Here is a 15,379-nt window from a genome sequence, read left to right on the forward strand (position 1 = left end):
TAACGTCATGCTGTGCATGCGCACACCAAGCAAAAGTAGTCGATTTTAGCGCCGTGCCGAGTACACTCTCGTAGTAGACTTAGGGAAAAGTCGTTTATTGTCCCACGCGGTGAAATAGTCGAGTTACAGCGGTGCTCTTCGCACGCGAACTGCTGGTTGCGAACTACTGCGCTGCCCGACTCCAGGCAGCTCGTAGTAGTTGCGCATCCAGCAGTTCGCTGCAAGTCGACTATCTCACCGCGTGGGACCATAAACGACTTGTCCACAAGTCTACTCTCGTAGCTGTCATGGCAGCGCCCATATCGTGTGATGTGGTGAACGAGTGAGCGCATGCGACAGTATTGTGAAAACAGTAACCACGTTTATTTGAGGAGTGGGAATTACAAAGAAGGTTCTTCTGAAAGCCAGAAAAGGGTTTTGGGTTGCCCCTCGGAAAAGTACTCGTACGATAACAAAACTGGTCTCGAAGATTTATTCGTGGCGGTAGGGGTGCGCAACGACAGCATGCTACGTCATCCCGGGGAGCTTGGCACGCCAGAGATCTGAGACAGTGATTACTGCGTGCCGAAATCTCCGGTGACGTCACCCGGAGGTCTGAGACCGCCGGAGCGCTGAGGCCGCCACACCGGGTCAGCTTTTATATGGCAGTCACCAGAGAGCAAACCCTGGTGGTACCATTATTAACACATCAATTCAGAATCATGTATGGGTGTTCACCGTCTCGTACATACATAACTAAGCAAACACTTGCCCCTAATAATGTGACACAGCAACTGTCTCAATCGTCTGAGGAATTCAAATTTAAGCGGTAACGTGTGATCAAGCACGTCATTGTACCAGACTATATTCAAACCTAACACGCAAATGGCTTATTGGAACTTGGTTCCTGTGGAATGATCGAGGAAACATTTTTCCGCCCGATGTGACATGTGATTGAGTACAGCGTGATGACAGCATTTTTTTCGCGACAAATTCGTGGAAATGTTTTTTAATGTCTGTTAATAGTTTTTGTTTCCTCTTTGATTCGCCATTTACCACGCGGAGAACTATTTACAATGGTGGTTCCAGTCAACACCAAACAAGCGGACATCCGGAGGAGAAACAAAACACACTCCGTGGCTTGCAAACCCAGAGAGATTGTGTTAAGGAGAATGGACGAAAATGTGTAGATTCATGATAGAATGGACGGGCCGAATCTACAGTTAAAGTCTATTCCATGACATAACTTTGCCCCACAAAAATTCGTCGGAAATTAAAATTGCATGTTCACAGCTGTGTTTTGCGCATCATGTTATCTTCTAATTTTGAAAGACAGTCATTAGTCGAACTAATCACTTTAGTTTGTAACGAACTTGACATTTTAACTGAAGATTCGTAACGAACCTGCAGTTGAGTATACGTAACGAATCTACGAATATACAGTTGAGTATATTCGTATAACGAACATATACAGTTAAGTGTAGATTCGTAAAAAATAGTCTACACTTCCATAAAGAGAGTGACGTCGCAGTACTAGTTCAACAACAACTGGCACTTACAGTACAGGCATGTGTAGAGTCATCGAACTACAAAGTTGTTGTCATACTTAAAAATGGAAAAAAAAAGAAACACATAACTTATGCATAGTGGATAATAAAACAACCCTAAATTTGAGGGAAAACAAGGGAAAAAACATTATCAGAATGTCGAAAGTGCAAGCCGACACTAAATCACATCGGATCAATCAAGTTTAGCTACGTCACAGCACGTTTATCCAATGAAATCATTGGATCTGTAAGACCAGTGCCTGTGTTAAGGGGGTTCAGTCTACCTGATCCTTTAGAATATTATAATGGTGGCTCACACAAGCAGTACGGAAAGAAGGTGTGGGATGTAAAGAAGGGGAGGGGGAGGTGGTTCAAGTACAAATTGTGCCAAGTTGTATAAAAACCTTGGCAGGGATGAGGCGAAATGACACTAAAAGTATCAGTTTAAATGTGGGCAAGTCAGCTTTTATTTATACAGCAGTATGTACAATCATGTAAATAAAACCTTTGAAAAAAATGACAGCAAAATATGTCTGATGGTAATTTATTCACTACAGAAGACAACATTTACTATTAGCATGTTTCGTCTTTGATTGAACGGAAGTTAAAAAGTAAATTCAACGTTGCACCCAGGAATAGTGTCACAATATTAACTAAAATATTCGTTACAATAGTTCAAATAACAGAATGTAGGTAGTTTTAATTACTGTTTTAAAAAACATTTATTTTATAAACTGCCATTTTGCTCTTTATCCTTATTAACAGTGAACACAAGACAATTATTTCGGCATCCCACATGCTAGTACCTGATTTCGGTGGCCATTTTAAATTAAAATCCATTGACGCCTAAAAGTTAATTTTTTGTTCAACTTCCCCGAGGTGCATTCACATTTACAATTATCACAGTCAGGTAACAAAACAAAACACGATTTCGGATGTACATTTGGGTTTTTATTCTTCAAAATTATCACAAGTAACTTAAAGCCATAGGACCCTTTCCGCATTGTATCCGCGCGTTTCGCCGTGTCAGGATGACATGTGTTTAAAATAAATCCGTAATTCTCGCTATCGAGAATTGATATTGTTTTACTGTTTTCTCAAAAAGTAAGGCATTTCATGGAATAATATTATGTCAAGAGAAGTCTTTCACCATTGCCTCCTGTAAACTCTATAAGGCATTTGTAAATCTGTGACCTGTTGTTTTCTATACCGAAAGGGTCCAATGGCTTTAACCCAGGACTTCGGATGTACAATTATTATAATTAAATTAAAATGTCAACAACTGCCGAGACACAATCCATCATCTTGTGATTACTGTGTGACGGTTTAACGCTATTAACTTTATCATTGTCGGCTCTGCGGATGGTTTATGTTTTTAATTTAAGCGAACTTTGGTTCTCATTTTAAGATCTAATAACTCTATTATTCTATTACCTATTCGGCAAATTAAAAGCTTATAAAGTCTAGTTTTTGCAGTTAATCTGCCGCTACGCAGTAAACGCATTTCAAACTCTGATTAGTTTTTATCAATATTCCCCAAATGGAGGGAAATAGTCTGGTATCTATTTGGGCATGGTGATAATCGGCATCAATCATCGCTATTGCAGTATAAGAACACGAACAAGATGATGGCAGAAGGGAAAAGGTCACGTGACCACTAGGCTTCTATAGCGTGTGTTCACAATGGGCTTAGCCACTTTGGCGAGCTTCTTTACACAGTCAAAATGTGCAAAACTGCCGTCATGTTGTCATCAAGGAGTGTAGGGTTAATAATGATGCTAATAATTATTAGCAGCTTCTTTAACAGCGCGCATATCCGTCGCTCAGTAACGCTCTCAAGACGCGTCATTATTCAGTACGTTCCTGCAAGGTATGTGGGACTACTTTTGGATTATGAGACGTACTTATTTAACATAGTTTTTTAATTAAACATGATTCACAAAAGTGATGTGGCGCGATATGCTGCCAATCAAACTAGGAACACCGGGGCGAACCACTTCTTTTATCGACAAGTGCACTGGGTTATTTTACGTGCATTACACAACACACGGGAACAACGGTTTTACGTCCAATCGGACGGAACTAAGACTACAGCTAGGATACAATGTTTTTCGAGGAGCGTCCGACGGGCTACACTCAGTTTGACCTATAACTTAGTGTTGAAACGGAATAGCAATTTTATTATACTCATTTGATGAAACAATCGGTACATGTGGACTCGTTGGGTCACTGCCTCCCACGCTCCTCTTTAGCATTGAATATTCCCCGTCGTTTTCTTTCAGATTCACGGGAGTCTGAAGTACGTTGTATACATTACCGTTAACTATCTGAGGCCCGCCCGGTGTGTTCAGACCGGGCGGGTACACAACAGCCGTGGCGTACGCGTAGACATTGTCACCGGTTGGTTTGGGCGAGTGACTGGCCGGGGAGACGGCCTCGTAGTGCAGGTCAGCTCCCGGTCGAGCGTTTCGCTCTCGTGGGTTATCCGTTGTCGCGTAGTTCTGCAGGTGGTTTGAGTTCTGCTGGGATGTTTCGTAAGCCGATGTTGCATAGCTGAAGACGGGTGCGTCCTCGTAGCCGTCAGCAGAGACCCTTTGGACCGGCCTGCTCGCCGACTGGTTTGACGACCCCCTACTTGCTGTCGACGAAACCACCGGAGTGGTGTACTCACCGTCTTCGGGACAGCTTGAGTACCGGGCCTCTCTCGGTGATATCGACCGGTGCAGCGATGCGAGTTTCCCGTCCGAGACGTCGTCGGGGTCTGGGTTGACAATGCCGTAGTTCCCCTCCGTGAAAGCAACATTGAAATGACCGAGGACCGCAGCTGCATTCTCGCCTTCCTGTGCGGGGGAGGTGGGCCTGCTACGCCCGCAGCTATTGGGCGTTCTCGGGATGGTCTCGAGCGGCGGACAGTAGAAATTGCCACTTCTCTCCAGCTCGTTTCCAGAAACTTGTTTCTCGTAGGATGGGTTTGAGACTGTGAAAAGAAAATGGACGAGTAAAAAAAAAAGTTTCATAAAAATACATCCTCTAAATGGAAGATCATTGACAAGCGACATTCGACGTCAGTACTTCAACCTCTAAACGACAATACATTGGACCTTACTGATTATTGATGTCATTATACTGCCATCTTTAGATGTACGCCACCTTATATGCAGCTATGTCCGCACGGGAAACGAAAACAGCCAAAGAGCTATATGTAGCCTCTCTTGATCTCTTGGAGGGGGCGCCCTACTGAAATTGCAAGTAGTAATTTCAGAAGCTTCCTTAAAGACACTGGACACTACTGGTAATTGTCAAAGACTAGCCTTCACAGTTGGTGTATCTCAACATATGTATAAAATAACGAACCTGTGACAATTTGAGCTCAATCAGTCATCGAAGATGCGAGATAATGAAAGAAAAAACACCCTTGTCACACGAAGTTGTGTGCTTTCATATGCTTGATTTCGAGACTTCAAGTTCTAAATAATATGAGGTTTCGAAATCATTAATTCGTGGTTAATTACTTCTTTCTCAAAAACAACATTACTTTTTTTCTTCCAAATAATTATTTTGAGTGGTTACCAGTAGTGTCCACTGCCTTTAAAGCCATTGGACCCTTTCGGTACAGAAAACGTTATAAAAGTTCACAGATTTACAAATAACTTACAGTGTTTACAGAAGGTAGTGGTAAAAGACTTCTATTGAAATATTATTCCATGAAATGCTTTACTTTTTGGGAAAACAGTAAAACAATATCAATTCTCGTTAGCGAGAATTACGGATATATTTTAAACACATGTCATGACATGGCAAATTGCGCGGATACACGGGTGGGTTTTCCCATTATTTTCTCCCGACTCCGATGACCGATTGAGCCTAAATTTTCACAGGTTTGTTATTTGATATAGAAGTTGTGATACACAAAGTGTGGGCCTTGGACAATACTGTTTACCGAAAAGGTCCAATGGCTTTAAAGACAATGGTCTTGGTCTTGATCGAACATTTATTGGGACCACTCTGGTCAATGCAATTTGAATCAATTTAAATCAACATGATATCAAATTGTTGTATTTTCAACATATTGTATTTATATATATTGTATTTAAGGACATACTTACTTGGTGGAGGTGTTGTGGGAGATTCAGAAGTATTCACAACAGAGAATCCAACACTGACTCTAGGAAGGGAATAACAATAACTGGCTGTTAATTGGAGAAACAGGACGTATGACCTCTGACTGGCACCCCGAACAAAGATATTACAACGGACCTGTAATCATAGGATTAGATAGCTCATTCTGTCTCCCCGGTGATTCTGTCCACTCTAGCCATATGGCGAACTATGTACAAACATCTTCAGATAGCGCCGCCTCTATGAACCATCCTTCTCCGGCCCATGTTAAAAGTTCCCGTATGGGGGACAGCATCTCAAGCGGACAGAATCCCCTGGGACACTGGCATGCTTGGCTGGAGGTCATTGGTTCGATTCCCGCTCTATTCAATCTGGCTTTGTTCAACCCCAAATCATTATAATGGTATTGTAGAATTTCTAAAATGTGTGGCAGCCTTTATGTCTCAAGTCATTAAGATGTAATGATTTGTAATGATCTGATGACCACAATCTTGTACAATGTAATACAGGCCTTTGTACCAAATCTGCGACCACAAACAAAAGTGGATTAAATAACTCACCGAGTGGAAATTTTCCTTGGCCTACGTCTTCGACGAAGTAGCGCCACCAAGAGGCATATTAACACCAACGCAACAAGCACGGGTGGCCAAATAATGAAGTGATCTATCCCAATTGATCCTTCCTCACTTCGCGGTGTACTCGTCATGGTATCTCCTGATGGTGCACCCGTTATGGACACGTTGTCCGAACCTGTTGGAACAACACGAGTTGCTGAATGGTTTGTAGTTGTCATTGCTGTAGGTACTGTCATGGCGGTCGCAGGTGGTGTTAATGTACTCGTTGTTAGTAAGCCAGTAGAAACTGTTAAAAGAGTGTCAGAATTCCATTGAAGATGAGTTTGATTCGTTTATATAGAGGTGATAGTTCACTGACAGAGGTGAATGGCTCGAAGTTAACAGTTGTTCAAAGTACGATATGAGTCAGTATCAAAATCACCCGTTCCTCTTGCATTTTTTTTTCTTTTTCTGAACATCAATAATGTCACTGTCGTGGTGTTTTCATTAGGGACATTTTTGTTCTGAATCGATTTAAAAGGGGTAATGCTTAAAAAAACATCTGGACAACTCTTGAGGATGACCAACAAAATTGCTTCCCGATCACCTACAATATTTTTCCCATTATTATTACCACTCATACTGAACCGGATGAGCAAGCCGATGCTGCACCCCAACCCCCACCCCACTCATACAGCCAATACCCATTCACCTCCCAAAACACTCTCTCTCGCCCCATCGATTTATTAATGATTTTTCACAAACCGTGGGAACCATCATCTTTAATGGAACGGTTTAAGAGGGGAGTATTTTTTCAAGCCAGCCCCCCCCCCTAAAAAAATGTGGTTGTTGCCCTCTCTGCCCTCAAAAGTAACGTGTAACGTATCCACATTATATCCTTGGTATAAAGAAGAGGCATGATAAGCCTGTGCCGAAAATGTCTGTCCCAGGGAAATCTGTCTGCTGGAGATGTCCCCCTATAAGGGAAATTAACGTGATTTTCGTGATATTAACGAAGATTCAAAAGAGGGCGCTACCAGAAGAAGAAGTTTGTTAACAGTAAATTTTAGGGGACAAAATATCAGATCTCGGGAGGGGAGGGGCAGAATCTGTTGCCACGCAATTGCACTCTGATATCAAAACGCGGCCAACATAATAATTGAATTTGATTGGCTATGGACTGCTCGGCCACCACGTCACACAACATTGATTTGGTATGAAACTGTACCTTTCGTCCATTCTGCTTTTTAGAGTCTGCGGTAAAATCACGAGTAGGAATCCCCATCCCTCTTTTTTAAAACATTACTGATCAAGAAGAAGAGTAAGCACCAATTGAGTGGACACATATAAAGAGCAAAGGAGGTAGACAGGGAATAAGGGAGGGGAAGGTCAGGAGGGGGATGGACACAGAACTTTAACTCACCCTCGGTCGGTTCTCGTGCTGCTGTAGACATTGGCCCGGTGACACTTGTGGTTGGTGGTAATGTTGTTGTTGTTGTTGTTGTTGTTGTTGTTGCTGTTTTTGTTGGTCGTGGTGGTGCCGCTGTAATACAAGTGCTGTTAAGAACACATACCATAGAAATATGTGAAGGCAATCGGAATTATTTGAGAAGTTTGTCTCTCTAAAATAGAGGCTCAGATTTGACCAAACGTCAACTTTATTCGTTTCTTTCTATTCTTCTCCACTTTTCCCTCACAGTTGCACATCAAAGTGACGCCATACTACACCGCATTACAATAAATACCATGATGATGTTGCAAAGGAGTTTAGCCACTGAGGGCAGAAGACGTGTCATGTCACTGGTCTCTTTTCGTGTATATGTTGCCTTCTGAAAGGTTTTTTTTGTGTTTTTTTTTCTGGGGGGAGGGTTTAACCTTCATGGCTATCTAGCCTTCCTCTTTACGAAAACAAATGTATACCATGATGTGTTTTCTACTACTTTCACCACGGTGTGTACACATCATCGTCATCATCATCATCATAACTAAAAAGGCCTACTCGGGGCAATTATTACTGAACTTTGTTGTTGCTGTTGTAGTTGGTGTTGGTGCCGATGCAGTACACCGGCAGTGTGGGGAGCACATGCCATATAAATAATGTGAAGGCAATCGGAATTATTAATTTTGAGCAGTTTGTCTCTCTAAATAGAGATAATGTGTTTTCCACTACTGCCACCACTGTGTGTACACATCATCGTCATCATGATCATCATCACTAAAAAGGCCTACTCGGGGCAATTATTATAGACAACGTTTCAAGCTCTATGAATGAATACTTTACATGAAAACACCAAAAGTGTTGGATAGATTGATAATATTGAGAATAACAACTCACCTACTTTCACATAAATCTCCAATGGGAGCATCGTATTGAGGGTGGTTTTTCCCCTCCTCTTTATATCCAATACGTAATATGAGGCTCTCCATGTTGAAGCAGGCACACTCATCCTTCCTCGGGCCCTCTTTACACCAGTAGTCGGGTGCTGGGTCGCCATGTGGTGAGTACCCATAACAGGTAATAATCTTCATTTAGAAAGAAAACAACTCACCTGGTAATTCTACTTTGACATAAATCTCCAATGGGAGCATCGTATTGAGGGTGCTTTTTTCCCTCATCTCCATATCCAATACGTAATATGAGGCTCTCCATGTTGAAGCAGGCACACTCGTCCTTCTTCGGGCCCTCTTTACACCAGTCGTCGGGTGCTCGGTCGCCAGGAGGTGAGTACCCATAACAGGTACCGAGGTCCATACGACGTTGTTGCGATACATCACGAGCTATAAGCACTACGTTATGTAAATTAAACACAGTTCGCGGTTACTGGATCAAGAATCATATAATATTCTTTAATTTCAGTATGTATATAATTACCTTATACCATTTCTATACAATGTTGTATTGTTGTATAGATCGAAGGCTCACCTTTTCAACAGTATTATTTTATATATTAGGTTACCATCTTTACAACAATTTTTTATAATTAAAAATGTGTTTTTCTGAAAAATAATTGGGTAAAATTTTAAATTGCTGTCGCTACAAGCTGGTTGTTGTTATTTGTTTGTTTTTGTTTGTTTGTTTTTTGTTTATTTATTTATGTCTGTGTTGTTTGGGTTTGTTTTTTCGTAGTTTGTTCGTTTCTCCGTTCATTTGCTTGTTTTGGGTTGTATAATTTGTTGATTGTTTTTCTTCTTTAGAAACATGCATTGCCACTTGAACTATTTGTTTCAAAACTGTGTAACACTGTTTTAGTAAAACGCCTTGATCTGATTTATATTTTGATGAGATGTTTGTTTATGCCTCAATGAAGTGTCTACTTACCCCTGAAGTTTGCCGGTGTGGAGGGACATTCACTCGGTGGATTCATCATTTGGTTGCAACCAATCCAGTCGCAAAATTCAGCCCTGAAAGTAGCAATCCACATAACAAAGATTCAACCTCAACATATGCATATAATAACAAACCTGTGAACATTTGAACTAAATTGGTCGACGAAGATGCGAGATAATAATAAAAGAAAAAACACCCAATTTTCACACGAAGTTGTGTGCTTTCAAATGCTCGATTTCTAGACCTAATACGTCACTTCAGAGGGACCTGTTTCTCACAATGTGTTATACTATCAACCTCTCCCCATTACTCGTTACCAAATAAGGTTCAATGGCAATAATTATTTTGAGTAACTACCAATAGTGTCCACTGCATTTAAAGATGAATGAACAGTTTAGATAAAGAAGAAAACCCAAATGAGTGTTGCACTAAACACATAAAAAAGAAAACGATGTTTATAAAGCCTGATGTACGAAAAGAAAACTATCAATTTTTGGGGTTTGACCACACTTTACTTCATAATTGTGCCTATCTATCTTATAATTATTTGCTCCCGAGTCCTATGAAAACATTCTCTGGCATCTCGGGCGGGATTCGAACCCACGACCCGTGGAAAGTACTGAGTATACAGTGCTTACACATATTGGTGTATGGGTTAAAACAAAATTAACATACTTTATCCCAGATACACATTTAACATCGACTCTTCAAACTTACCATTCACACATACTATTCAGTGACTGTGCAATCCAAGGGTCACCGCTGGTTTGTCTTCTTCCCTTCATGGCCTTATAGCCTGATAGTGAAGGAGCATTCAAGGCCGATGAAATTGCTGTCAACATGAAGAACATAAAGAGTAGCATCCACGAACATAAATTGAACTTCAAAACACGAGAGTTCCTAATGCAGAAAAACAACGCCATTTTGCTTCGATGTCTGACTGCATATACAACGCAGTGCGTACTAATTACACCGCACAGTTATAGACCATTACAGTATGAATCGGATGCTTCAAAACCGTGGATGTGATTATTCCAACTATATAAACATTACCCGAATTGTGATGTTGTACACAAAAAGACTTCTTCTGAACAATTGTTCTTGGAATGCACATCATTGCCACCCATTCACTTACACGTACACACAGGTTTTTCCTGTTTATGGACACAACTTCATGGTTTGGTTCCAATAACAACAACCACCGGAAAAAAAGATGTCGCGCAAATTTCCTCTGTGCTGGTGGTTGGCACTTCCTCAAAAAGATGGGTAGGTCAAACAGTGGTTTTGGAATTAATTAAACTGTGCTACTAGGCGTCACCATTTTGTGATGCGTCAACGTAATGTGTAACGAATACAAGCCAATGAGATCAGCAATTATTATTTACAGGGGAACCCCCCTGAAATGTTTGTACTTCTTTTCGCATGCGTCATAAAGCTACGTCATTGTTCGACCTTTCCATGGCAAAGCAGCCTATAACTAAAAAGTTACAATTTTGGGGAAAAGCAAAACAGAGATTGATTTGCCATAATTGATAAAAGTGTACAAAAAAAGAGGGCAGAGACGGGACATTTATAGTCACAACCATATACATAGTATGCCATTGAAACTTTGACTTGAAAAAAACACGACCAAAAATTTACAAAGAAATTATCTTTTTCATACAAGAAAACAGAATTTTCGAGTGTTTCGGCTGTTTTGCCATGAAATGGTTACTACACTCTATACTTCGAAACACGGTAGTGACAATGCCAATTTGAAAGTAAAACCATGATTTTTTTAAAACATTATTAGTATAACACTATCAATTTCTACTTGTGTTTACCTGCATTTCCTTTTATAAAGCACTCGAAGTGCCCACATGCTGTATATTACTACAAAGTTCAAGCCAATGTCTCTTTTTTAACATTTCTCCTTAAAAAGTTCGTTGAACGCAAATCAACATGATAAAGAAAAAAATGTAGTTGGGTGAAATTTTTTGCTCAAATATCTTCTTATTTCTTTCCCAAATTCCCATCGATTATTTTCTGTATATGGCTGATTTCACAACGTTTTGAGGACAATTTGTTTAAATTTTTATTGAGAGATCCTCACTAGTCGGCTCTTTGTTTCCATGGGTCCTCTGTAGTCAGTAATTGTGTACAAAATGAATAGCGAATGCTTCAATACAGTAACAACAGAAAGTGTCCTCGAACGTAATGGTAAAAATTAGGTATACACATTCAAACCGAGAACCTATAACAAAAAAAGGACAATAGATTCTACGAATCGGGAAAGTCCACAGTTGGAAAACGTGTACAAAACCACTGGCAGCTTTTGCTAACAAAGGGTAGAGTATAAACACAAGAGGGACAAAAGGAGGTACGCGGTTGCAAGCAAACACACTTGGTTGTGTGTTTTTGGTGTTTTCGAACTTAAATCATTTACCTGCTAATATGTTGATAATGCCAAGCGCATTTCAGCCGGTCGGTCACTGTAAAACAACAACAACAATGTCAACAACTGCTTTGTTTGTTCCCTTTTACAGAACATTTTTTGAGAAAAATTTGTACATGACTATTTTGAACATAACATAACATATCATAACATAACATAGCATAACATAACATAACATAACATAAAAACTAAAATGTATAAGGCGCTGTTACACCAAGATCATTGTTAGCCCGCATCAAAGCAATCAACATGAAAAAAGGTGAGTCTTTACAACATTATGAAATCATGTAAAATCAGACCTGCACTATCTTTACTCTAGGCCTGTATTGGCAACTTTAGCATGTACCAGTTGCCGTTTTACTGCGTGTGGTGGTCAGTGAGGTTAGTGAGCTTCCTTTTTTATTTCATGTTTTATTTTAACTTGTATAACCTTTTAATTAGGCCACTTCCCTTTTGATGTCTTTCTTTAGTAAAATGTGTTTATGTTTTTCTTTTATAGGCAAGGGTGCAATTTGTTTCTTTTATTCTATTTCATTTTTTTATATTTAGGTGTGCCTTTTAAAAGAATATTGCGTATGTCAAATCTATTTTTAACTATTGTATCGACTTTGTAATTTGACCTTCGGGCACGAAGTTTGTCAATTTTAATGAAATATAAAAATAAATAAGTACCTTGGCATTTTGATAAGAACACCTTCTTCACAATCAAGGCTTCACCAGTAGCAGCAGTTTCTTCCTCAAAACTTTTCAATAACAGTGTTGTTTAGCTTGCATTTTTTGATACGCCGCCCTCGCGAAAAGAGAATAGCCTCTAGTGATAACTTATTTTGTTGATATAATGTTAATAAAGGGTGTCAAGTATGAGACCAAAAACAGATTATTTTGAATGCTTTTCTGGGTGCTTTTCATAAAGATTCGCGAAACAGCCTTGTTATGTCATCCCTTATGTTACGTCATTGTGGAAGCGCCATTTTGTATGGCCGCTTTGTTGCAGCATGGAGCTATAAAACAAAGCAAACTCCCATACATGACGTCAAAGTATTGTCGTTTTGATGCACGCCATCAACGGCAGATAGGGAAGTCTTTTTTAGTTTTTCACAACCTTGAGGTTTGGGCGTAACTTTTGGATCAATTACGAACAATTAAAAAGTGCTTTTTATCTCTAAATTACATTTATAATTACATGATAATCAAACACACACTATGAACACGGCATTCACATTACACGTTCAAACAAAATCGCTCAATTGTTGAGTTGGTCCTTGGAAGTAAACACTTGTATAACTGTGTTTTGTTAACTTTACAAAACAAGATGGAATGTGTGCAACTTCATACATGAAACAACCTGTTGGCATGTTGCGATTAGTGTCACCTTACATAAGCGGTTTCGGGCATAATATGACTGAAATATTATTGTCATGACAACTTCTACACATATTTTAACATGTCAAGCAGAACTTAATTTTGAGAGTACTTCCTCATGAAAATTGTCCACGAAACGAGAACGAAACCTAACGAATAGGCATCACTGGCTACGCCCAACATGCCATACAAGGAAAAGCCCATGACGTTCGTCTACATGAAACCAAACAAGTTGACAACATCTACAAGTACTGAGTTGAGCTTCCTGCAGACAAATGCATAGGGAGGGAATTGGGTTAGATCTTCTCTTACCATTCGATGTCCCCAAGATCGTGTTACACCTTAGTAGAACTCCACATCGTCAGAAAACCAATACCACACACTCCAAAGAAACCTTCAACTTCATGGGTCAGCTAGATTCGGTAAACAAAATCTGAGAGACAAAAAAATAAGAACTGTTTCAATAGGTTTCAGTTATTAAACTCATTTATTTATTTATTTATTTATAATTTACTTAGTCATTTTCTTTTGAAGGGCGGGGGTGGTGTAAACACAAAATATTACTAGAAGAGTGGACTTTGAACGGATATAAGAAAATTGCCTCTTGCGTGTTTATTTTAATCAGAACTCGATACCATGCCCATCCCATGACGTATACCCTCCATTTTTGGCCCGTTAATTGTCTGACTTTTTCCATTATTAACTCTAGAGTCATGTTGTAAAAAGCATAACCAATATCAGGGTCAGCTGTTATCATGGCAACGTTTTATACCACGTTCAAATCGTTTTAAAAGGCGAGATGTACAACAAAATATTATCCATCATTATCACTACAATTACATTACAACCGATAGAGGGCGCACATGACCGAGAACAATACTTTTACCTGGTAAGTCTGCTGCCACCAGTCTTACATGTACGTAGAATTTGACTATGAATCTGTGTTAAATGAATGCAATGTCAAATGTGCTCCTCCAGCATCCACAGTCCCAAAAAGCCCGGCCCTGATGTTTATATGGTATAAACTACTGCTTAGCAAATTTCTAAGCAAAGTGAAACATGAGTGGGGCAACAGTTGTAACAATATATAAACTTTGGGGGAAATCGACTAGAATCCCATTTTAGCTAAAAGCAAGATTTTTTGTTTTAGGCTAAGTTATTGTTTTAGGCTTACAAGCTTTATGAACTCATGCCGAGGTAAGACTATTATTTATTCACGGAGCGAAACAAGGAGCTTACTACCAAAGTGCCCCCAACCCCCAACATCAACAAAGTATTTAAAATACCCCAACATCATGAATTGTTGTTCTGCTTTAAAGGCACTGGAAACTATTGGTAATAACTCAAGATAATTGTACGCACAAAAACTCAGACCCGTTAATAATAATATGAAACATTTTGAGAAACGGCACCCTCTGAAGCAACATATAATATAGTTTTCGAAAAAGAAGTAATTTTCCACTAAAATATTTGAGGTCGATTTTAAGACCTCAAGTGCATTGTAGAATTAAAATCCTGGGTGACTGAAAATAATGTTGAAACTGAACAACAATAAAACCAAGTTCTTTGTTGCAACCTCACCTCATTTCAATGCCTCATGCCCAGTGTTCAACCGCAAATTGGAGATGAAATTATCACACCCACTAAAACTGTTCGGAACCTTGGCATTGTCTTTGACAATCTTATGTCTATGTCTCCACAAATGACATCATTGTCTAGGTCTGTGTCATACCATCTGCGTAACATTACACGTATAAGAAGGTTTCTAGACGTTGACACATATAGCAGTGTTACAAGGTCTCTTGTTCTTTCACATTGGACTATGGCAACGCACTTTTACTTGGAGCTAACACAACTCAAATTAATAGACTTCAACATCTTCAGAATTGGGCTGCCAAACTAATATTTTGTGCTTCTAAACATGATCATGCAACTCCTTTTCTCAAAAAGCTACATTGGCTCCTGGTGAAAGAGCGCATTCAATTCAAAATATTGGTGCATGTGTATAAATACTTTAATGGACTTGCACCAGCATATCTTTCATCTTGTTTTTCTT

At 39.6% G+C, this 15,379-nt stretch overlaps 1 protein-coding gene across 1 annotated transcript; it reads right to left on the reverse strand.

Annotated features, from left to right (window-relative positions):
- Positions 1–2,729: 2,729 nt before the first annotated feature.
- LOC117288132 (mucin-5AC-like) lies at positions 2,730–8,649 on the reverse strand. The gene is made up of 5 exons (XM_033768836.1): positions 8,535–8,649; positions 7,623–7,756; positions 6,206–6,506; positions 5,633–5,691; positions 2,730–4,503 (listed from the first exon to the last, which is right to left on the reverse strand). Exons 1-5 carry the CDS (start codon positions 8,624–8,626, stop codon positions 3,680–3,682), a joined length of 1,410 nt encoding a protein of 469 aa, XP_033624727.1. The 5' UTR covers positions 8,627–8,649; the 3' UTR covers positions 2,730–3,679.
- Between the last annotated feature and the right edge of the window lie 6,730 nt (positions 8,650–15,379).

This window comes from Asterias rubens, chromosome 3, assembly GCF_902459465.1.
Source record: "Asterias rubens chromosome 3, eAstRub1.3, whole genome shotgun sequence".
Lineage (NCBI taxonomy): Eukaryota > Metazoa > Echinodermata > Asteroidea > Forcipulatida > Asteriidae > Asterias > Asterias rubens.

What these genes read in the sequence shown, in the direction of transcription:
- LOC117288132 (XM_033768836.1), bottom strand. Translation starts at nt 8,626, where the DNA reads ATGGAGAGCCTCATATTACGTATTGGATATAAAGAGGAGGGGAAAAAC. An exon ending in GGAGATTTATGTGAAAGTAG is followed by an intron (nt 7,757 to 8,534) that starts GTGAGTTGTTAT and finishes TGTTCTTAACAG; the next exon opens with CACTTGTATTACAGCGGCAC. An exon ending in CCAAGGAAAATTTCCACTCG is followed by an intron (nt 5,692 to 6,205) that starts GTGAGTTATTTA and finishes TTCCCTTCCTAG; the next exon opens with AGTCAGTGTTGGATTCTCTG.